Source organism: Pterocles gutturalis, unplaced genomic scaffold, assembly GCF_000699245.1.
Source record: "Pterocles gutturalis isolate BGI_N339 unplaced genomic scaffold, ASM69924v1 scaffold31506, whole genome shotgun sequence".
In the NCBI taxonomy this organism is placed as follows: Eukaryota; Metazoa; Chordata; class Aves; order Pterocliformes; family Pteroclidae; genus Pterocles; species Pterocles gutturalis.
Genome location: NW_010098842.1, coordinates 9,468 through 34,665, shown reverse-complemented (window position 1 = coordinate 34,665; position 25,198 = coordinate 9,468). Strand labels below are relative to the sequence as shown.

The 25,198-nt window shown below is 34.9% G+C and overlaps 1 protein-coding gene across 1 annotated transcript in view; it reads right to left on the bottom strand.

Moving 5' to 3' along the window:
• The window catches only part of HEATR5A (HEAT repeat containing 5A), a 47,269-nt gene extending 23,319 nt beyond the window's left edge, over positions 1 to 23,950 (bottom strand). Inside the window, exons 1-13 of the mRNA XM_010074473.1 lie at positions 23,825 to 23,950; positions 22,554 to 22,765; positions 17,839 to 17,947; positions 17,171 to 17,320; positions 16,752 to 16,923; positions 15,493 to 15,653; positions 12,789 to 13,044; positions 11,528 to 11,683; positions 10,502 to 10,752; positions 7,233 to 7,344; positions 6,194 to 6,346; positions 4,768 to 4,867; positions 3,921 to 4,030 (exon numbers count right to left, since the gene is read on the bottom strand). Coding sequence (XP_010072775.1) covers positions 3,921 to 4,030; positions 4,768 to 4,867; positions 6,194 to 6,346; positions 7,233 to 7,344; positions 10,502 to 10,752; positions 11,528 to 11,683; positions 12,789 to 13,044; positions 15,493 to 15,653; positions 16,752 to 16,923; positions 17,171 to 17,320; positions 17,839 to 17,947; positions 22,554 to 22,765; positions 23,825 to 23,950 — 2,068 coding nt within the window. The remainder of the gene's footprint in view (positions 1 to 3,920; positions 4,031 to 4,767; positions 4,868 to 6,193; positions 6,347 to 7,232; positions 7,345 to 10,501; positions 10,753 to 11,527; positions 11,684 to 12,788; positions 13,045 to 15,492; positions 15,654 to 16,751; positions 16,924 to 17,170; positions 17,321 to 17,838; positions 17,948 to 22,553; positions 22,766 to 23,824) is intronic.
• Between the last annotated feature and the right edge of the window lie 1,248 nt (positions 23,951 to 25,198).

Here is a 25,198-nt window from a genome sequence, read left to right as displayed (position 1 = left end):
AAAAAAGGCAGTTACAAGCACAGACATATTTTCTTCTATTTCCTGAAAATTAATGCTGTGGAATGTATTACATAACCATGCAGGAATACTTGGACTTGGCAAGCAGATGTGATTTAAAACATCTGTAAGTTTGATAAATAACCAAAAGCTGTGGAATGTGCTCCCTTATTTCAGGAGTTTGCACTCGAAAAGCAAAACATGAGGAATTTACTGTAGGTTACATGATGACAATTTACACTGGTAGTTAAAACTTTCACATATTTGTGTACATAATATTTCAGACAAGTTTGTACATTATACATAAACAAGAACATTAGGCATTCTGAGTCAGACTATTTCAAGTTAATAAAATTGTTCCTGCAGTGGGAGAACATTTCCAGTGCTGAACCACATTTGATGAAAAAGGTCTGGCTCATCTGATGAGTAAGTTACGTTGAAAAACACTGCAGAACTGATCTTAAAGAATGTACACCCTCTTTATGCAAATATTACATAAGAATTTACCTCCAGAGCATTAAGACTGCAAAGTCAAGTCCTCATGAATTGGGATATATCAGCATTAAGGAGGGGCTTAACTCCACATATCCAGTTCTTCGCATTCAGTTTTTTTGTTAGATGATCACACAATTCCCTCCTTGCACTGTTTTTGCTTATAATCTTTCAATACAGAGAACTCCCAAAAAGTGGGACAACACAGTTGCCAGCACCTCATGAGCACAAGCAGAACCATTGCATAGTCGGAGCTGGTAGCTGCAACTAGCTGTTTTACTCTTGCTGAATCTTAGACCTGCTCTGAGAAAGCGGACTTCCTCCCTGCTACGCCCCAAACTCCTGTTCCCGTCAGCCTCCCTCCCCTGCCTGCATTTGTTGCTTTGCCTGACTCCCTGATTAATTAGCAAGTATGCAATTTTTCCCAAAATGCTTAACTCAAATCGAACGTAAAAGGCTAGCACTATCAAATACATTCCAAGATGCACAGATAGTGTGTGAAAGGGACAGAAATTGAGCCTTTTAAAAAACCACATTAATTAAAAACAAAAACTAGAAACTGTTCTTTCAGTAATTATTATAGATCACAATAAAAAAAATTGAAAAATCCCTTTTCTATGAAAAAAACTTTTCAAATAAAGTTTAAAGGAGATACTAAGCAATTTTTAACCAACTTAATATTTATTTTAGTCCCAGACACTTGGCCGTTGTCAACATGTCAAATAATATTATCCCAACGTAAAGCAGTTCAAAATTTTGAGACAGAATGCTGTTCCAGCATTCTAGCTATTCATCTCATCCTATTAAGACAGAGAAGTAAATTCTTGTACTCATTGTTATGGCTTGGACAGTGGAACACAGCAAGCACAAAAAGCTGAAGAATGAAAAGAACCCTAATGAGTTGTCTGACAAAACACATTAATTTCAGACCACAGAAAACATCAGCAAACATAATAATCAAAATTAAAACTACCAAAATTATTTGTGTGAAAGTATAAAATTGGACACTATAATAATTAAAATTTTTATATTAACTCACAGGAAATAAATGTTTTGGCCTCAAAAAAAGGAGGACATCAGCATCTGGAACTAATGATGTGAAAATGATCAAGAATATAAATCATCCTCTTGGAAACAGGACCTGCTTTTCCCAGCTTAACAACTACATACTTTGTATCAGCTAAATTGCAAAGTCTCAACTGTTCACACATGACAGCAGACAGCAACTGGAACATGTTAAATGTTTTTCACTGATGTTCAAGTTAACCTAATACATTCTTCTCATATCTGTCGTTGCTGAAATAATGCAAAAAATCATCTACTGCTCATGCACACTCAGAGTAAGCCTTCGTAGTTCTGCTGTTTGAACAGATAGTGATTTTCATTGATGACAGAAAGCAGCAAGAGAGGCAAAAAGAGAGCAGCAGAAGACCAACCAGAGCCTTAACAAGTCCTAGTACCTCAGGCCTCAGAAATCTAAAGGTTTGAGTTGAGAAGGAGGTTTGGAGCTGTGAAAAAAAGACCAACTGTTTATTTTGCTGTGTATTTTGTTTTGTTCCTCTTCTGCTAAAGAAAAAAAGCTTTGCACATTATTTGCAAATACTAAAAGCTTGAGTAACAACTCCTAGCATACATCCCCATTATCAAAAAGAAAAAACTTGTATGTTTCTAGCCCCTGGCTAACTACCTAGATTGAAGAAAATGAAAATAAATAAAACTATGAACTGGTGAAAGCTTCTCATTCAGTGTGTCACTCTGAGACATGTAAAATGTGCCAGACTGTGCAACACAGAGTACACCTACTATTCTTTCTAGTGACAATGACTAAAACCAGACACCGAAAAAAGCACCCCAGCTTCCATAATCATATTGTTTTCCCAAATAATTTTAAAAAACACTAGTATTTGCAAGACATACAGTTTCTACACGAAGCTGTCACACTGGAAGCAATATGGAAAGAAAGGTTTTTGTTTCAAGCTACTTTAAAAACATTTTTTTTCATTTCTAAATTATACATATTTACATGTTAAAATATATAACAGACTTGGAAAATAAGTTCTGGCAATATATCCATTTCCATTCTTACCCCAGTCTCATACTGCTGTACTACAAAGAGGGGAACAACTCTGAGACTACATCTGTCAAACTAGTGTTTGATTCTAAGGCTATTTACAAAGGTTTCAGCAGGGTCACCACTTATTTATAACACAACTTTTAAGCTTTTTCTTTATTTCTTGTTTCTAGATTGCAGCACCCTCAGCTAGGATGCTCTCTCACAAGATTCAGACTTTACAGGTCACACTGTAAAAGACTGTCTATATTTCAATAAAGTTAGATCACATCCAAAAATCCCAAACAAACCAATAAATCACCAAAATCACCAATACCCAAATATTCATATGCTGTAAAACATTGCCCCTGTAATAAAAGAACAGAAGAAATAATTTGCTGTAAGGGATGCAAGTGTCATTTTCAGTCTTTTAAGCCCAAATCACAAATGACTACTATATACTATGCCTCAAGTGTTATATACAGACTTCTAATGCGACAACAGCTTTAAGACAAAGGTCAGATTTGTCTTTATGAAGATTCACTTAGCAGTTACCACTAGATGGAGCAGATTATTTCAGTAAGGATTCCCTCCATGATCCAGACAACACAGCCAATTCAGTGGCTGGCTGGCCCATATTCTCTCCATCCTGATGAAATACCCTGTACTTCTCTTTACAACTGTGAAACACTCTGGTTCCTAATTTCAGTCCATACAGCACTCTATGGCAAACTATATTCACATTACAATTTAAAGATGACAAAGATATGTAATGTTTTAGTTGAACTGTTAGACCTGTCTAACTACAGTGCATAGTTCCTGGATTAGAGGACTAGATTTTAAATACTGCTAGTTATGTGCCACTCCAGAAAAGTGAGCCTAACCCCAGATGTCTTTGAAATTTTTCTTTAAATACAAATTTTTTATCCACAATCTGCACAGAATCAGATGAATATATCTGTAACATACAGGTCTACTTGAAGCAATTACATTCTTTTAATGGACTATATTCAATTGCTTTATGCTAAGATTACACCTTTTGGATTCAAGATGCAATGGAAAGTAAAACAGGTATCAAAACAAAGTCAATTCCTCAAGTAATTTAAAATTGCAAGGTTGTCCACCTTCAAGTTTCAACTAAAAACAGGACAAATGTCTGTACTTGTAATAGGAGAGGGGGAAAAATGATTATCATGAACACTAACTTTTCAAACCGTATAGTGACTTCACTATAATTTCATCAAATCTAAACAGAGGGAATAAAATTTGTTTATTGGAAAAGGTGGAACTAATCCTTGCTAGCTGAATCTATGTTGAACAAAATCTTTAAAATGAGCCCATGGTATTTTTAACAGATCTCTCTTTGTAAGGAAATACATACCTTCATAGGTCTTTGGAGGCAATACTGCTAGTAATTCATAAAGTTTATGTCTGTAAACTGTTGATGACATTTTTAAAGAATTTCCATATGATTTATATATTGAAGAAAGCCTTAAAATGTAAAAAGCATATCAGAGATATTAAAGACTTTAAGCACTATGCAACAATCTGGTTTCATTTGTAACATTCTAATGAATACTTTTAAAATCTACACGTATTGTAAGTACAGTTTTAATTTGTATTACCGATAGTAGAAGCAGAACCTCTCTGTCCTCCATTCCCAGTTAGTACTTTAATACTAGAGAAATAAATAAGGCTGTCTATGGCCTTTGATTGTACTATATTACAATTACCTTCATCACAATTAATTTTTTTGTGGATACCTCTCTGTAAATTTGAGTTTAGAGCCCAAATACATTAAATCACTACATATTCTTAAGGCAAAAATTTTAAAATTATAAAACCCTTTCCAGCTTAGCTCTGAATCTAGATATAAAAAATGCCCAGCTCTAAAACTTTTTGTCCAAGCAAATTCTTGAACTTTATTTTATAAAACAATGATCATGCTTAAACATGAATGTGTATGTTTGATTAAAAAAGCAGATTAAAACCCACTAACTTAACAAAAGCATGCAATAATTTATTCCCTAGCGTTTTTACACGAAACTGGAATCTGCAAGACACATTATGCCAGCTAAAGTCTTCAGCTATACAACTAAATTCTATACACTATTTCTGTACTTTGAAAATAAAGTTATTTAGAAAGTGCACTAAATCAAATACAAGAAGATTACTCTGTAGCTTTTCAAAACCAGAATCTCATTTAACAGTTTGACACACACACTTACTGTGTCAATAAATCAACAGCACTTGGGAGAGGAGGAAGAAGTCTCCGAACCACTTCATCTGTAAGAAGACCAGGACAGTGGGAAACCAAACTTTTGATAGCTGGAAAAGGAATTGAATTTTAACTTAATTAGTGTGAAGAAGAAAAAAAATATCACATTAGTGAAGTAATCACATTATTACTTCACCAATAATTTAAAAGTAGAAGAAAGCATGCAAAAATTTTTTCAAGTACTTTGATAAATAATTTAAGAAACTGACAAAAATCTCAAATTAAACAAGTCATATTTACAGATGCTTTTGGTGTCCCAGCTTGGATGTTCATATTCTGACTTCTAATTGCAATGCAAGCATTTTTTTGCTTTTTGTTACAAATTATAGGATATAACTTAACTTCATTATAAGTCCATGATAATAATAAAAAAAAAGGGGGAGAAGGATGATAATCAGATGACCTACTGCTTACTTTGCTAGTTTTCTATTTAAATTTAGCTTAATTACTGTACTTTTAGAAACAACTTATATGTACACAAGTTTTTTTTCATTATTTTGAGAAAATTAAACTTGAGTTAGTAGTTCAAAAAACACCTAGAGAATATACAGTATTAAAGACATATTTCCAAAAGCAAAAGAAAATATTTACGGGTTAATTGTTTAGGTTACTTCTAAAATGAAATCACTACTGAATTCCACACTTCTTGATAGACTTTAATAGTGAAAGAGAGGGGTGATAACTATACTAGTGTTCACATTTCTGCAATGCAAAGGATCCGTGAGTACTCTAGAATATATGGCTGAAACACATGAAGTATTTGAAAATCATTAGAGTCATCCCTTGGAAACCCAAATTCACAATATTTCACGATGAAAAACTGCAACCTACCAGATAGCAGCCAAATACATAGCACTCTTTACTGGCTGAGAATTGCAACTTCCTTGTCGTAACTCTTACCTGAGTTTTCCCACTCTCACAAATGTGTTTGACTGACTCACCAATTCTATTTTGCTTACAGTAAGTAAGCTATTAGGAAACACAACTGCTATTTACCAAATATAACAGACTGTATAAACAACAGAACATACCCTGGTTTGGGTCTTCATTCATTTCTCTGACATGTATGTTAAACAAGAGGAGAGAAGCTTCTGATATCACTCTACTATTTGGAAATAGACTGATCAGAAGAAAAAGAGGGAAAACCCTCTTGGGTTTTTTTGTTTGTTTGTTTTCTTGCAAAAATGAAACACATGTATAGAGATATATACAGGTTAAGTATATATATACACAAGTACTTCTATTGGGGAGTGAATACTTCCTTTACCACTCAGTGAAAAAAATATCAATATGAAGTATTGTTGTTCTTTCAGATGAAAAACAAACAAAGAGCCAAACTATAAATACACAGAGAAGACACAGTAAAACCCGCTTACCACAGAGAGCACCAGCACGACCTTCCAGTGTTACTTGCCAGGTAAATGAATCTCCTCGTGTCTTCTCTCTTTCTAGGTCCTTAGAAGATGATGGAAAGATGCATTTCCACAGTAGCAGCATTCGTGGCAGATGGTGCTGGACAACTGCAGGACCTGTAAACATTGACAGTTGTCATGCCAATGTAAGAATTAATAAAATTAAATTTTCTCTTTCATTCTTTTATCTATGATCATGAAATCATAACAGCTGTGAACAAAACTTTATGCCACTTTACTAGCTCTTGTCTCATGTATCATTTACTGTCTTGGTACTCCATTTTCATACATAACTACATACCCAGTGACACATTTACATGTATGTCACCAAGCCAATTATAATCTCTGTTTTACTAAGTACAGACCCCGTGGATCACCAGCATAAAAGAGATATAATAAGCAGTAGTGACGTTCAGAAAAGCAAATATTTGTTACAGGTTAATGTACAAGGTGTGTTTTCCCTAGTCTAAAAAAAAAAAAAAAAGGGAGCTGTTGGACAGAAGTAATAGCTGAAAACATGAAAGGTGCCTTAAAAATATGAACAAAATAGATAAAACACATTCTTCATGAGTACTTTAGTGGTCACAGTCAATAATCTGACCACTAATAAATATCAGAAAGATCTGTAAGATTTCAAATACCTGACAAGAGGGAAATAAAAATTATCTCATTTTGTTCAGGGATAGATCTTAAAAAGTATCAGTGTAACACTTCATAACCATGAAGACATTTGGTTAGATTGACTTTGAAATTTATCTTCTACATTTAATTAATAGTGGTTCCATGCAGTCACTGTTTTTCAGACATCGTTCCCAATGAACTAATAGCAAATTTGGAAGAAATTACATGTTTATTTTAGAAAGTTTTTCTAAAAGATTACAGCTTACATTGTTTTTTAATAATTATTTTGCAGTGCTAAATTAAATGAAACATCAAAAGAACTAAAGACAAAGAACACAGAACAGCTTAATTTAGTTTAAGAAAAACTGTAGAAAGCTACTACCTAATGTCATGAGGGCTGCTATCAACAGCCATCCAGCCTGTGTTCGCTGCAGTGAAATGCGACTGTTCTGAGAAGCAGAACACAACAAATCCTCTGCTACTGTCATGATTACCTTCAAAGTTAAAAAGAAAAACAGAGCATCACCATCTTAGTAACTACCAAATGATTTTTCAATATTATTTGCTGTGATAAGTAATCCTATTTCAGTGTGCCCAAATAGAATGCCATCTTCTTCTCACACTATGGCAAGAAACTCAAGAGTCATGAAGTTGCAATGGCCAGCTCCAGTACTAGCCTGGGACAGTTTCAACTGTTCCTATGGGGTGCTAGGTAAGATATTGTGCTGCTTTGTCCCATTCTTTTATCAAGAGTAAAATGAGAGCTGATAATTCTCACAGGAATATGTGCAGCAAGGATAAAAATGTTTTGATATTCTGTTTATGCCACTATGTAGAAAAAGGATGGCATGAGACCAACAAATTAGAGCTCTGAAGAAGTGATGAAAGGGGTAACGATCTTTTTATCCCTGTTTTAGAATAAGGTCTATCATTCTCTCTGACAGTTTCTGATCAAGTGGTATGACTAAACAAACAATTTAGAATGGTATGGTACAGTTAGAATTAATCCTATCTTAGCTTCTCCACAATAATTGCATGTGCCTACTATTATTTGACAAATGCAAGGTGCTCATTACCAAAGCCCGAGCTACCCAGAATTTACACAGAGGAACATACAGCGTTTCCATAGACAATTACCACAGTATGGCTACAACTTGAAAAAGTATTCTGCAAATGGTTTGCTTCAATTATGTTTCACGTGTACCAAAAAAAGTATTTCTTACATCTTGCATTATGTCTGGTTGCCAAAACAGACTGCTTCTAAATTAGTATTACAAGTAAGAAGTGCCATTATCAATAATATAATGAAAAGCCTCAGTATAGCCAATTACCTCCTACAATTTTTTTGCACGCTGTAATTTATTTGGTCAGTGTAGACAGCATCTTTAAATATAAATTATTTGAAAAATTATAAAACTTCATGAAAGTTTGCACATGAAAGCTTGTAATTTGTACACTTCAAAAACTTAATGAAATATTAAATCTGAAAATATTAGTTTCTCCAATTCTATAACACTATCAGATGGTTGCAAATGAAGGCATTTATTTTGATAGGCTCTTGATAGATTTAAAATACTTTCTTCCAAAATTAAAACAGCACTTTTTAAATGATACTATTAAAAATTACTATAAGCTTAGTACACCTAAATTACCTGATAAACAAGCATCCTAGAAAGGATTTCATTTAATGATTTCTGACAATTTTTGTCTCTGTGTACTAGGAGAAATGTCTTATTTTTGAAGGATTTTTTTGAATTGAAGTATAAGCACTGGTATGGAATGCTAAATATATACAAACCCACTAATTATTTTGTTTGCTTGAATAGGTTCCACCTGCAATTCTAACCACTCTCTCCAAGGAAAATATATTAATAAAACAGCTTCTGTCCAGGTCACTACTGTCTACATTTGCTATTTCCTTTTCAAAACTGCCCTATTTAACACCGGTCTCTTTCAGCTCCTCAGAAGAGGAGCTAGTCTGGAAGCTGGCAGTGTTCCTAGGAGAGAATGGAAAAGGGCTTTTGTCACCTCCTCTGTCCTACCCCCTGCCAGCTTAGTACAGAATACAGTGTTTCTCCCACACTTTTCTGTGCCCTCCCACACCTCCTCTTGGCCCTATTTCAACCTATTGTATTCCTCTGAAAGAAATCTTTGTTAAGAATTAAGTTTCTCTGTTAAATAGAAACTTCAGCTCAGCTTAGGTGTATAGTATTTGAACGGCATCTTATCTACATAACTGGGCAAACAGTATTTGTTTTGTTCTCTCCCCATGGTCTTTCAGTAATCATGCGAAAAAATTTTTAAAAGCTAAGAAAAACAGGCGCTTCTTTTACCTTTATAAATTCCTTCATCAGCAGCTGGGACTTGGAATACTGAGAACTGTAGCTAGCAATGCCTCTTTAGGAGTGGCATGGAACTGTTAATACTCAACAATGCAGAAAGGGTGGGCTGGAATCACTGCAAGGGACATTTTTCCTAATGTACTAAAGCATTCCTTTCATCTTACAGTGGTGTAATAGTATGGAAAAAACCACAATCCTTGTGTCAAAGTGTGCTACTTCTCTAATGTCCACTGCCTCCAAAACAGATTTCAGAACTGAGAATGTAAGTTTCTACATTATGCAGAGAATTAGCGTGTACTGCTGATATTTGTGTTGCACCATGGTCTGCCAGCTGTGAGTAACTCCATGAATAAAGTTCTCATTGAGATGGAAACAGTTTCTTCTTCTGGTCTTTATTTCTACATCTGCATATCCCTAAAACTTCAGAGCACAGTATATCCTATTTGCACTGGTGGAGAGATTGGTACAAGCATCTTAGACTATGTTAACGCATGAAACTGTTTTCTGTTAAATTATGTAAAACAAAATGAAAAGCATGTACCTGTTGGACTTGATTAAAGATTTTATTGGACTTGAACACAGATTTTCAAGGTAATATATAATTGCTGTTATTGGTGTAAGCCCTGACTAAACTGTACAGTGGAGAGTCATTGATGGGCCTGGGAAATATTAATTTGGCTTAATCTGTGCTTGAACGAGTCTCTTTCCAGGAAACTTACTTCTAACATCGCAGCATGCCATAGATCTGTATGCATACTTCTGATTATTTTTTTATAAAAGAAAGATCTTTTCCTTTGGCAAAGTCTGATACATTTCAGCTGTACGTACTCCAGACTAGCCTTGTCTCACCATTAAGACTGCTGAAAGGTCAGCTTTCTAATTTAAGCCAATATCGACCTGGGCCAGAATTGCAGAAAGTTTGATCTTGCTGTAAAGAATTTTGTTTGAAATCCTGAAAAACGTTAACTCTACTCAAGAAAAGTCTTCTCCAGGTAAACCTTTTATTAGACTGTTAAGTCCTTACAGCTCCACAGAACTGACCTGTGTCCCAAAACAACAAACTTCCCCCCTAGAAAAAGGCAGCAGTATGAGTGGTTAGTAAAGTCATTAGTGACACTTCCTGAGAAATTACACATGTGAGAAAAACACTTGCTTATTTGAGTTATGGTATGCTTCAAAATCCCCTTATTGAGGAAAGAAAACATCTTGTCACTATACCAGGTTATGTGATAATTTTAAAAAGAATACATGCAAACACTACGGCAAAAACATCAAAGAACTGCCTATAAGTAAAGTATTCAGACCATACCTTCCCTTTTCCATGTGGAATTCCTAAAGGACAGTGTTTTACTGCACCCAGCAAAGCAGAAACAGCAAAACTGTAGCCAGTTACTGCTTCTGGGGAGGATTTCAATGCACTAAGACGTTCAATGCAACGATCCAACAGCAGGGACACGTAGGAGGGCAATGCTACTGCAATACAGCGTAAACACCAAGCTGCTGTTAGTCTAACTGAAATGCTGGGATGAAGAATAACAGAAATTACTGCTTCCAGAACTCCTGAAAAATAAAATGCATAAACACACTTAATAAATAGGCAAGCAGATTGTCAAACAAGCAAAAATGTATACAGAGGATTGGTGAACATAGCACTGTCCAGTTTCTGTACTCTCTTTAAAAAATACTATTGACTTTTATAGTGAAATATTTCTTATCGAATTTAAATAGTTCAATACTTTTCAAAAAACTACCCTGAATGAAAAGTAACAATGTGGAGAAAACCTAACATATTACGTAGTTATTCACCAACACGCATAGAAAATGTAAGTATTCCCAAGGAGGCAGAAATCCATGCAGTGGAAACAGATGTCCACTTGAGCCTATCCAGAAAAAAAAATAAAATTCCCTCTGCAGCTAAATGGAAACAATAAAGGTAGACAAAGATACCTAGCTCAATCAAACTGAATTACTAAAAAGATGACAAAGTGTTGGACTTTAAATACAACCCTTAACGGAGTTAAATTTGATGCTGATTTTTTTTTTTTTTTAAATTAACATACTAGTACAGGCCAGAGAAGATACAGAACTGTTTGGGTAATGCCTGAAGACTTCCTCCAGCATTTTTTTTAGTTTAGTGAAAGAAAACAGAAAAGTATAGAAGAACTAAGGAATTCCATGTGAGGCGACTGAATGCCAAAAGAAAGTCAATGCCAGACATCGGATCCCAACAGATTTGAAAGAACTGACAGTCCAGCTATAAGAAATCAGAGACTATTACAGAGAACAAAGGAATATATTCTGTACTCTGGTTTGCAAAATAATTCAGGGCTTGTACCTGTACTGGAGTCTTGCAATAATGGTGCTGCTGTAGTTCTTAAGCCATGGATGAGACTTCCAAGTTCCTGAAGTGCACACACAAGCACATGCTGACTTGCTGTTACATCTGTTGTACTAACTCTTGTTTCCAAGTTACTGTCACTCATTGCAGCATCTGATAACACAATACAGGAAGATCCCCATGAAATCATTACCAAAATGAAACAAACAAATCAGAAAAAGGATTTTGCTATGGTAAGCTGTTTATACTACCAGATGAGCTTTTATCATCACCATTTTTATTACTGTCCAAACTGTTTTCGTAAAGGTTTACCTTCACTGAGACAAGTACATTTCTACTACTCAAATGGACAGTGTAGTAATGTCTGTGATGGCAGGAGGGCAGATAAAATGGAAACTATCAAATTGCTTATCTTTAAGTGATGGGGAACAGCAGCTAGTAAGAAGCATGCTATTCTCAGCCTCGCCAAACATGTCTTTAAGATGTCACCTTTGATATAACTTGCCAGATTTTACTACGTAGTAAGAAAAAAGGGAAGGAAAAAGTGAAATAGAGCAAGAGCAAGCAAGCAAGATGGCAGGAGCCGGGAATAAAGAGAGAGGGAAAAATCTGTTTTGAAAGTCCATCTTTTGATACACAAATGGTTATGTCAGTTTAGACATTTAACATTTACATATTTAACTAGGATACAATATGCAGCCGTACACCAGGGGACAACTGGTTATGCCCAGCATCGTCTTTCTTTTCCCCTACAAGGATGATTGTGGGAGATCAGCAGCTTTTTTTTGGAAGCTCTGTACAAGACTTTATCATGCAAGAGATCTGTTTTCCTCCAGGAGAAATGCTCATTTTGCCGACTGAGAACAAATGCTTCTTTTTTTTCTAACATCAGTAGTGTCAGCTGCTCTGAACAGGAAGGCAGAACCTGGTTGCATATTAACTGACAATTTAAATTATTTTACAATACTGTCTATATTTTTATTACTGCATTTATTTATTATTTAATTATATTTGTAATTGCTTAAAATTATATTTTCCAGGGAAGAAGTGTTAAAAATAGATGTTTACACTTGTGTGGGTACACACACGCAGAAACACGCACAAACAAATAACCAGCCCATCAAAAGCCCTCTACATTATTATGGTAATAAATCAGCACGATATACTCTGTTTCTGCAGTCTCTGGATTAGGAAGTTGGACAATCACTTAAAAAAGGAGAAACAGAGGCCCAAATGGATAATCTTGTTAGACCCATACCCACAACTTTCTTCAGTTTCCAGATGGCCTGGCAAATCTCCTTGGCAGCTGCAATTTGAGCTTTTTCCCCAAGAAGGCCTCCTACTGTAGCTCGAAGGATAAATGAAACACAGCGGCGACAGCCGATAGCATCCATCTGACTCTGAATAGCCTTAGGGTGAGACTGAGACACAAGATCTAGAATATGGGAAAGGAAAGTAGAGAAGTTCCTTTCAAGCCATCGTGCTCCTAACGTAGAGACAAATACCACATATGCCTGGAAGAGATTTGAAAAGAAGCCATATTTTAGAGCAAAATCATCTGGAAAACCACTCCCAGCTACCCCACATACATTTTTTTTTTTTTTAAATCTCTGCACATTGCCACAACCAGAACTTCACTAAACTGAGATTACTTATACATTAATGCATCCATAAATCACGTACATTCTCACTTTCAGGTAGCTGCAATTTTTTTTGATCTATTAAAGTGTTTTAAATTACTATCAAAGCTGTACCGGCAATATTGCAGCCTGCTTTAACTGTAAATTAATTCAAGCTGCTTGCCCATGTTATTTCATTCCAGAGTGTGAGAAATGGCAGTTTACCCTGCACAGGCACTTGTTATGTAAAACATTGTGTTTGGTCTCACTGAACAACAGCTTCCAGCTATTTAACATTCTGCACATGGAACCCAAATTTAATGTATGAATGCATTTTAAGAACCACTATGTTACAAAACTATAACCCATAACCCTGAGAGAATTTTGTTATTATAGGCTTTGAATTAGGGAATATTTGCAGCCCCCAAGCACTGCCTTTCATCTCAATGAATTTTAATTGTTTGTCTTGCAATGGAGGTACCATAAAAAGACTATGTTTGTCACAACAAAGAGAAAGAATGCAGAGTCACTTTACAAATCCAATCCACAAGACCATTTATTTTGCCACATAATATGCTCCCTTACAAATGCCTTCAATGTGCGTGTGTTGGATCTTTTAAAATGAATAAATGTGCTATCAAGAAAAGTGAATATAAAAAATGAGGATATGCAAATGAACACACAAAAATCCTCATAAGAAAGTTCACAACTACTACCCATACCAGTGAACATCTATATTTGCCTCATGCATACTTTGTCTCGTGTCTAATATTAACAATGAAATTATTCACGTAAAAGAAAGTACTGTAGATGGAGAAATTGCACCATTAGATCCTGTTAGCATTTAATGGCTCTTGATGAATACTACTTAGGATTCATAATATAGCAGCACATTACCTGTTTTATAGATTTGAAAACTGAGGCATTCAACAGGATAAATACACTTGTGAAAAGTCATACTGCCACGGCTATATTTTGAACTACATCTTGAACCTGGCTATGTCTTGAACAAATATAAATTCTTCTTCCATATGTAAGAAGTAATCTTCAGTGTTTTTCCTATTTTTTAATTTATAATAAGCTGCAATTCACATAATAATTAATACAATTTATAAATGTCTTTTCTGTTCACAGGCACTGATATACACACAATTTCTCAATTTTTTCCTATAGAAACATTGTCCTATTTTAAGCGTTCTCTGCTAACGTCTAGCACAGGTACTATTGTGTTAACATAGAATTGCATGGAAAAGGAGACAACCTCCAAAAAAGAGTACAAATAGTCAAAACACTGAACTGAAATATCTGTTCCTGGAAAACTAATAAAACCACCACGTATACAGAACACCTTAGGAGTCTGGCATGCATTTTCTAGGCAAAGCGCTGCCAAGGTATTATTGTTCCCCAGCTTTTCTGTCTCTCTGCCAGAAGTTAATGCTTCCACCCAGTATGATCTGAGCACAGAAGACAATTTGTGAGCACCTTCTAGCTGTTTCAGTGCACAGTCTGGCAGCTTCTATCAGTAATTCAAGCTAATTTACAGATTTTTTGCACTGCAGAAGTTGAAACGCACTGAAAAACTCTCTTGCTGGCAAAGGGAATGTATCAAATAGCTGTGGGGACTGTAACATATTAAAATAAACACAGCTGTTTCATATATAAATGTTCATTATGACTTTTAGTCTTAATTCACAAGTTTAACATTTTAATATCTAGGTCTCAGCATGTAAATACTGTTTAAGATAATATTTATAGGAATAAGCCAATCTGATATTATCTGAAAAATTTATACTGTTTTTACCAGCACGTCCTATATAGTCTGACTTCAATCAGTTAACAAGATTCTGTCCTCTACCTGAGCATCCTGGAACACAGCAAAACAGATACTTTTTTTCCCCCCACTAAATCCTGTTTTCTTTGTTTTTCACACACTTAGTCAAAGCAGAACCATTCTCTCAGAACAGTACTGGAAGTGTACAGAAGGCAACTATTCCAAGTTCAAAGAATTCTTGCAACTTCTTCCTTTCATTTTTTAGGCATAAGGTATTAAGTTTTAAATTAAAAATTTGGGGAAAGGACTTATTTATATCGCCCACTTGAAATTCATATCACATGAAGCTTTCACAATTAATACATATTTAACTCTGAAAATTTCAAACAATCAGATAATAAGCAATATCAGAAATATCTTTTCTTTTCTTTCTAGCATAACTCAAGATGTAAATCCTTATTTTAAGTTACATTTCATCACAGATACAAAAAAAGATGAAATAAGAAATGTATGGAGAGCAAAACAGTTATTATAGGACTGTTCATCAACCTCAAAAATAATATACTCCAAACCTGGGTGACTCCAACTCTAACATCTCTGCTGACTGAACTGGTTCCTTTCAACATATCACCACTGGCTCGTAGAAATCCACAACTTCCACGCAGAAATCCAGTTCCCAATAGCTCCATCACTTCTTCCAAAGAGATTCTGCGGAAGTTATGCCTGGTGGATGCTAAGAATAGGTGTAAATCTTTAGAGGAATAGCTCTGTAAAACTTGTTAAATTATAAAAGAGAAGTTTCAACTCTAACTGTTTTAGAGAAAAAAATCACACAAATTCAGTATGCCCGCGACCCTAAGTGGTGAGTGAACCCTCCCTGTCCTTGCCTCAGCCAGTGAGGTTTTTAGCAAGAGGCTGCTGTGGTGCTTAGTTTGCCGGGTGAGCTTAAACTACAATGGATAATCATGTCCAAGCAAACAAACAAACAAACCCACCACAAACAAACCAGTATCAGCAGGTTATCGGATACAATGCAGCAACTTCAGGACTGTGCACTTCTTCATGTGCTGCTCCCTCCACCTCTCCCCCCCAGCCCCCTGTAGCCCTCCACCGAGCTTCTGTCTCACTTAGCTCTAACTTCTTTTTAACTAAAAATAACTAAAAACAATAAAAACAGCCAACCAAACAGTTGATGAGCTTATTCTATAACCTTATCTTAGCACTTTAGAAATTCAACTACATTGCTTACAAAGATTAAAGAAAACTACTGAGCCTATAATGAGGTCAGAGTATTTTTTTTTTTACTTTATTTGGAAAAGATAAGTGCTGACTGTTTGATATAAAACAATAATTCTCTCCAAAAGATTCTTAGAAAAATACTTTATAAATCAAGACTTCAGAGTTTCCAATGTAAATACACAGCCTCAAGAATTTTGAAAGGCATTAAGCTGGGCTTAAAGGCACATACTTTTGTCATTTGCTGCCTATTGCAATAAAGATCTTCTCTGATGCCATTAAAAGCAGAACAGTCTCAGTCACACTTACTCTGCATCCTGTTACATTTTTTGCTTAGATTACAGTTAGATATTAACTTTCGGCTCCTAAGACTGGACTAAAAATGCCCAGTCTGAATGATACTATGTATATGTTAACACAACCAAAACCCCAGCACTTCACAAGAAAAATGTTACAAAAAAGACCAAACCTGAGATATGAACAGCCAGATGAAGCTTACGTTGTGATTTTAATTTGGGCTTCAACAGAACTTGAGAGTTTATCATCTGACAGATTTTTACAGATGAGGAACCAGCAAAGAAAGTACATACTTTACCTGCTGCCTGTTTAGATGTTAGAGCTCTAGCCAATACTGTGCCTAATAGTTTTGAAACTGCTAATCGTACATCATAATTGGAACCTTCAAAGGATTTAAAACACAAAGTCACAACACTATCCAGGTCTGTACTCCACATAAATACTGCTTCATTCTGAAGTTCAAGAAGACACTAGAAAAAAAGGGAAACAAAAATGTTTTAATGTCGAAAAGCACTCAGTACAAATTTCAGTTTGCTACATAATATACAGAGTTCTCCCCAACAAAACAAGCATGTTGCTTCATACTAAAATGACTTGAATTTTTCCTGCGAAGGCAATATCAAAGAAATAGATATAAGCTGCTGTGTTCATCATCCATTAAATCAGAATTTTATTTAGGGAGCTTACTTAGTAAAAACAGCTATTAGAGCACTTTACCTTTGCAGCAGCACAGCGGACTGCCATGGATCGATCTGTCAAACATGATCGGGCAGCTTTGTAAATATCTCTATGACAGGGGATAGCAGCAGCTCCTAAACCATTTAATATATTTTGCAAACTAAGCATGATTTCATAACGACCTTGAGACTGAAAAATGAAAAAGACAAATGTTAAAGTTTTGAAACCCTAAGCTCCTTGGAAATACAAAATGCTGACTACTGAAATGGGTAAACACTGGTTTGCGTGTTTTAGACTTTTGGGGATCTGTTTATGCTGAAGTAAGTGAAAGCTCTATAACTCTATAAGCAAGTGAAAATAGTAATCCTATGTTCTACTGGAAAGTACTCACTAGCAGTTTAAAACTCAAAACGTGAAGTACAAATGGAGCAAAAAATATCTCATTAATAAGGCAATTAAATTTTCTAGTTTATCAAGTTATCTCATGAAATCAGATTAAGAATAGCTATGATCCATCCTTTTATAGTAATAATCCATTTAACTCTCCAGTAATTCTTTGGAATTTAGACACTGAATTTTATCCTATGACTTTCCACAATTTATTTATATTTTGGTATCATGCACTTTCTCCTGTTCATTGGTCCAGCTACCAACAGGAAACATCCTATTATTTTTTCAATCATTTTTTAAACATGCTGTTCCAATACCTCTGCATTCTTCATTGCTTTAAGCACATTCCCAACGGTGTCAGTAAAACTGTTTCCCAAAATTCTTCCCAATTTTTTGTATAAATAGCCCAAGCATACCACCGCAGCACTACAACAAAAGCAAATCCAAAGACGCGTGAAAATGGATGCAGTAATAGATGAAAGGGATTAAGACGACTAATGTAATTAATGGGCAAACAACAAAATAACTAAATAGAATGTCCCAAAAATGTAAGTGGATTATCAAAAGGGGGAAAAAAAAAAAAAAAAGGTCTGTGTGTGGCCCATACTCATGCTCTAGCAGAAATGCAGATACAAGGGTTGGGAAAATAACTTGGATAATACAAGAATTCAGATAATACAATCTTCCAATAAATTTTATGATAGGCATGCAATTTTCATATCCACCTTTAAACCTTAACATTAATTTCTAACTAAGCACGCTGGGCATCATGCCATCTATGTACTGTGCTATGGCAGATGCTGCTAGAAGTAGCCAGGGACAGGTTTATTTACAACTCCATAGTCAATAGTAGACTGACTGCAAATGGTCTAGTAATTAAAATTCTGATATTCATGTATAATAATACATAATAAGAAAACACTTGGAAGGAAATCAAAGTATAAGCCCATGTCCTTTTCACCGCACACAGATTGTGAACATAGTTTCCAGGTGAAATACCTGACAACTGGAGTCTTTGTGCTCATTGGCAACTCCTTTAGCAAAAGCAAAAATTGCTAAATATTGAGGGGGAAAAAAAAAAGAACTAAAGAAAGAGTTGTTTAATTAAAGAGTCTCTTTTGAATGACTGATTAAGGAAAACACTTTACCTTCATATTGACAGATCTATAACTAAAGCAATTAATTTTATGAACACAAGGAAAAAAAGTAATTATAGCTTTAATCAGCTTTCAGCTCTTTGGCCAGACCTACGTAAATGTGCAGTGACACTGCTCAGCATCCCCTTCAACAAAGCAACACTTTACTTATTCCCCAACTGAACTGAAGTTTCACACAAAGAATTTCAAAATCTCATACTGAACACATCCTTAATTAGAAAAATGCATTTAATATTAACAGTAATTCCCTAAATGACAAAGAACCATAAGAAAAACAAAACTGATATTCTTTATCTCTTATCATACCAAAACTCCTATTTTCCTTAAAGCAATATTTTTAATTATTGCTTTTATCCAACTTGGTACACACCAACAGTCTGGATTTTAATTTTGATCATGGTGTCGCTGAGCATAAAATTAGTACTGCACCATCATACTACTAAATTGATCATCTGATGGTCACAAATACTCTCCTTAATTAGCCTCAAGATTAAATAATATCTATTTCACATCATAATCCAAAGAAGGAATATTTAACCAACACACACAAAAAAAACCCCCCAAACCAGAACAACCTTATTACATCACGGTACAACCTGGAAACACCCTTCCACAGCTGGCTGTACTGTGATGTGCTTAAGTGTTGCATGGAAGAGCCAATCAGTGTTGAACAGTGATTTTTAGCAACAAAGCAGCAATATTTGTTGATGAGTAAGACCTAGTCAACTAAAGACAAGAATCCAGCTACTTCTGCATATCAATATTTAAGTTTCTATATAAGTTCAAAGCATAGGACTTAGGAAGCTCTTGTGAGTGTTTTCTAAGATTGTATCATGACTCTAGATGTCTATTTTTTTTCCACAAATGTTTCTCCACTAAGTCTGAAATGTATTGAGTCACTTCATCTGTCATCTCACAAGCACCCACCAGAAGTTTCCAAAGACGACTGTAAATTTATACAAGTTTTGCAGAGAAAAGCTTCTCGGACTCTGTTTTTTTTCCTCCCTGGCAGCACACCTCCCTTTTGATATATGACTCTCTAGGTAAGATACAATTAAGTAGCTTTCTCTCAAATTTTGCCTTAACAATTGCACTTGGAGAGGTACCAACAAAAATGCAGAACTAAGAACTTAAACATGTGGTAAAATAGCACTGAGATCATCTATGAAAGTTTGCTGGCCAGCCAAATGCCTTCAAAATACTTATGGTTAAAAAAGCAGCCCCAGTGGATATTTTTAAAATTTTGTAATTTAAAGTAAAGAAATAAGCTGTACTCATACTACATGATCTGTTTATCTGATCCGATACAACATTCATATCACATTCAATTTTAGTAGCAGATAAGCACCTAACTAAGATTCTTTTTAAAATGCTTGCCTAAAACATTTCCATCTTCCACCTACATGAAAGAAGAAGAATTATTATTTATGACAAAAGAGAAGAATTCACTGGAAACTTTATTTAAAGGAGTTTTCAGGTGAATCAACGTATTGTGAACAATGATGGTGAAGTGTTGCTACCAGACAACATGGGCATGTATGCTAAATAAGGACAGACAGCAAACAAAGACAACACTTTAATCGAGATTTAAAAAAAAAAAAAAAAAAAGAAAAAGCAGTGTATTTCTTCACTGAACACCAAGTTTTCCATATACTTGCAGCCCAAGATGAAAGATTTTACTCAACAGAGTTCTGTAGTTCCAATTATTTTTCTGTAGTCTGTTGTTTCAATGTCAGTACTATAACAAATCCCTTTTCCAAACCTTTTTTGAAGTAAACCATATTTTACTGCTACCTTTTTCTCCACCTCATCACTTTTTTCCTCTCCTCACCAGCACTTACATACTCAGCAAGATTCTGAACACTTCCACCCCTCTCTTTCTCCCCCAGCTACTCCTCTGCCTTCTGAGTCTGGCTATCTGCCATTTCTGCCTGTGCTTGCCATTTCTGCCTTACTGCCAACAGTCTCCATCATCCCTCCTTGCTATGCCGACATCATCCTACTTCCTCCAATGTGGCATCTTCCTTGTTTCAGCTGCAAGAGCTCTGTCCCACACTACAACTCACCTATAATGTTAATGCATCTCACTGCTGAGGAGCCAGCACTACAGCAGTAATCCACTTTGCAGGACTACGACACTTTATAGCAAACTTAATTCTTAACTCAAATGACTGCACAAGAGGTCAATTAGAACAAGAGGGAAACAAAAAATGTTATGGCATTCGAAAATACAACTGAGTCCTTGCAAAAATCTGTTTTCAGGAAACTTCAGCTGGGTTGTCAGAAACAGGATTAGCATGTAAAGCAAAGAAGAAAGACAGATTCTGCTCTGCTTTGTATACAGTATCATTAATGCACAATGATCTTTTATTACCTCTACCGTTAATTTTCTTCACTATAGTGAAAGATGTGCATTGTTTCAGGAATGAAGGTTATTCATAATTTTTCTGCACCTTAAGATTTGGAACAATAACAGTTCACACTTCTCTGTTCTATTGGCCAGGTTCTAGGCCTTTAGTTACAAATATTTCAAATGTCTCTAACTAATTAGATCTAGTTTCCCAGCTGGAGTAAGAAATGTACTCAATAACTGTGTTTTGCACCTGGAGTTGTACCTCTATGTTTTACTGCTTACCTTCTCCCTGTTTTTCAAACACCTGCCCCCTCATAACTGTGTACCCATTGCTGGTATTCTCTCTGCCCTGACTTTCAGTTGGTTGGCTGGAGATCACCAACTATCTTCTACCTTTTTGGTCCCTGCTGCACACACATCGTATATAATACTACCACATTCTTCGTTCTACTATCTGTCCTGCGGTAGTGAATTCAGATGCACCACGTCAGGTAATTTTTTTTTCTTTTACTAATGTTAAATAAGTTACTTATGAAAAGCATTCTTCACCTTTTTTGTAACAAGCTGCATTTTGTTTGACTTGCTGTAAAGCATGGTTTCTTCAATACAGCAATAGATATTGCAAGCTGGTTTTGTCCCCCTCACTGAACAAAAACATAAAGCACAAACCAGCCTCAGCTTACCCTATTACCTTAAAGCATACTATGGTCATCATAGTTCTGAATGACAGCAACAAGTTGAGCATTCCTACACTCCTAAAAAAAATAAATTTATCTTAGCTTTCAAATCACTCAAGGCATTTCTTTCCAGTGGATCCAGTAAATACTAGCTAGCTAGGTACGTCAAATTTTGTGCTAACATAGGCAACCTACACTGACTCCCATCAGCCACTGAACTGCCTCTGCATTAAATGCTTCAAAAGTAATGTAATTTTAAAGCATTTTAATGTGATTGATTTTATGTTCTATTTATGTGAATCATAACAAGAAACTTCTAAACAAGGAAGAGAAATATATGTTAAGCTTATTAAACTTTCACAGGCAACTTATGCTGTGAAATACTGACATTTTTCCCCTCAATAGGCAGCTGAACTTCTTACTCAAAACTTTCCAGTAAAGACACAGAAAGGAGTATATTAAATGCTACACAAGCACTTGACCACTTGTAATTCTGCCATGAAGACAGCATATATTAAACGATTAAAATAAAAATTGAAGGAAGCAATTTGAGTTTGCTTTCAGGTTTCAGACGAATTCAGTTTATCTTTGTAATACTCAAGCCTAAAAATTTTAGAGATGTAATACTAAAGAAAAAATTACTTTTTACAGCTGGATACACCCACAATAATGATACTAATTAGGGAGGCTCCCAAATTCTGTGTGTCATATGGTACAAAGCTTCTACTGAAAAATGGGCAGAAATGAGGGAGTACACCATCTCCTACATTAACTTCTCACCGTTTAAATCTGCCTCTCTTGTTATCACTGGATTTGAAGTTTGGGGTTAAAAAAAAAATACTTACAGTTTTGTAGGAAGATAACTTGGTGAATCATCTTTACTCCGAATGAGTTCATTGCATTTGTCAATTGTTTGGTAAACAGAAAAAGTTTCTCCAGTGCTATAAAGTACAGCTAAATTCTTGGCAACAAGCCGTCTGGTAGGAGGTCCTGGTGAATTGTTTAATAAAGAAGTCAATTGTTCAACCAGTTTCTTCTGGTTTTGCCTTATATCAGCCTGGAAATAAAACCAGCAACCAGTTAAATTTCAGTTAAACTTAGAAGTCAGTTGAAGATGCTAATTCTCTTTTTTTTTCATTATTAGCATTCTGATACTCTGACATTCTTAACTAAAACCTAACATTTTATTGCACCTCTCTATTTAAAGAAAAGTCAGATCAAATATATTAATATTTTATTATTTTTAAAAAACCACTAATTTTTCAGAGCGTAATTCTTTCTAGCAGCATTTCAGGAGTATTTTCCCTATGGCACTCGAAGAGTTATGTTTTGCTAAAAGAAAATTGCCATTTCTTGCTTCTTTTATGCCTATTTTAAAATAAAACAATTCATAGAAATATAGTAATCTAAGTAGTAAAGAAGAACTTTATCAGAATTTCAAGAGGTTGAGCAATGCAAAGGAAAGAACTTCCCTTAAAATAATAATCTATTTTAGTCTTATCTCAATTTTTTAAAATGCTTCTTAAAAAATAAAAAAATCAAGAACCTGGCACTGCATTTCATTCGCATATTTTAACACAAATAACATATGTCTTAAATAGCATCATCTAGGTTGGTTCACTGTTAAATACCCACACATGCTACTTAATATACATTAAACAGTGAACCAAACAATTGGACAGTTGTCTGGAAACAGAACTTGTATCATTTGAATAGGAAAACAAAAAACAGAGAAAGATGTTATACTCTTGCTTGCTAGAGAACTACCAAAGAGTTGTGCCATCCTAGGTGGAAGCATGACTGCCATTCTTCATCACACGGTTGCAAAATATTGCAGTATTGAGTTTAAAAAAAAAAATTCACTTGATGCTTACTTCCCAAATTTGTTTCATTAGACAAGTGGCTCTGTCACTTGAAGGGCTGTGACCAAAAACTTGTAACATTTATATAGTTACTGCTAACACTGAACATACTTTCATTGTGTGTACATAAAAGACATGAACAAAAAGAAACTCAATACTGCTCTTCGCTTTTAAACAAAATAACAAAAAAGACAGATATAAATAGCTCTATAAAGTGCTTTTTTTTTTTTTTTCTCAAGTCTTATTATACTTACTCTGCTAGTCACTGGTAAAAGTTTTTCCAAAAACTGTAACCATTCAAAAATGAACTCTGCTTTTTGAAATTCACCAAGCTGGTTATACACTTCTTCATTAAGTAGTAAACTGTGAGCTGACTCCATTCCTTGAAATGTTCCTCAAATCTCTCCTCAAACAACGTGGAATAAAAAAAAAAAAAAACCAAAACCAAAAAAACTACCAGAACTGTGTTAATCAATCAGGTTTTCTTCCCCATTAATATGTGGTGACTGAATCAGAAGTTTAAACACCTAAGCAGAAAAAGGAAATAATTACTAGAGAGTCAGAAATCGTATTATATTTATCTTTGGCTTATTAACACTAAACTTGCAAAGGAAAACTTAAAATTAAAAAAAAAAAGGATTACAGTAGTTTTATTTATGTGGCTTTACTAAGACTTAATGGTTTCGGAAATTAGATAATGGTATTGATGCAATATATGGATTAAAGTTAAATATACTTCAGAAAAATCAGAGGGATTCTCAGTGAACTACTATTTTTTCATCTTGTTTTTCATGAAGTGAGGTTTACTAGTACTCATTCAAATATACACCTGAAAGTAATGATCAGCTGTCCCCAGACATAATGACTCTTGAAATCTAGAATTAAGTGCAGGAATAGCAGTAACCTACACATAGCAAACTCACGTTAATTATATTCACAAATAGAAATGCTAACGTCTTATTAAAAAACTTTATGTATTCTCAATACCAAGCAAGGCATAAAGAAAAAACAGAACTTCACTGCTGAACAAACCTCGAATGCTGTCTTTTTTCAAAAAAGAACACACACCTGAAAAAAGGATGTTTCAAAAACTCAAAGTTCAAAAGAAGTTATATTTTACTTGTGTCTCTAGGACTATTTTGGGAATTTTCACATTGTCGATAGGCATAACAAGAAGAAAACCAAGACGAGAAATATTTCTAATGATAACTTTTTTCCCCACTATTTAAATGCCACATAGTCTCAAACTACAAAATATAATATTCTGCAGGCTCTGCAAACAAAAATAGCCAAGGAGATTCTGGTCAAATGTCAACCATATTTTAAACTCCCAAACAAATTATCCCTTCCAGAGGTCACGGAGATTGCTGAACACACATTTTTTTCCCTAAGCAGTCACAATACTATAGTGTAAAATGATCCGTCAAACAGCAAAGGGGCAATACAAAGCAATGGTAAATAATTCAGTACTTGGGTTGTCATCAAATGCACAGCAGAAGGTTACCTTTACTACTTTCTACACATTTTTTATGTAAAATTTACTCACAAAGGAAATTAGTCACATCTAATTTTCTGTAATGGAACTGTCACTTCAAATTTACCTGAAATACCAGGCAGCTTAACAAGGC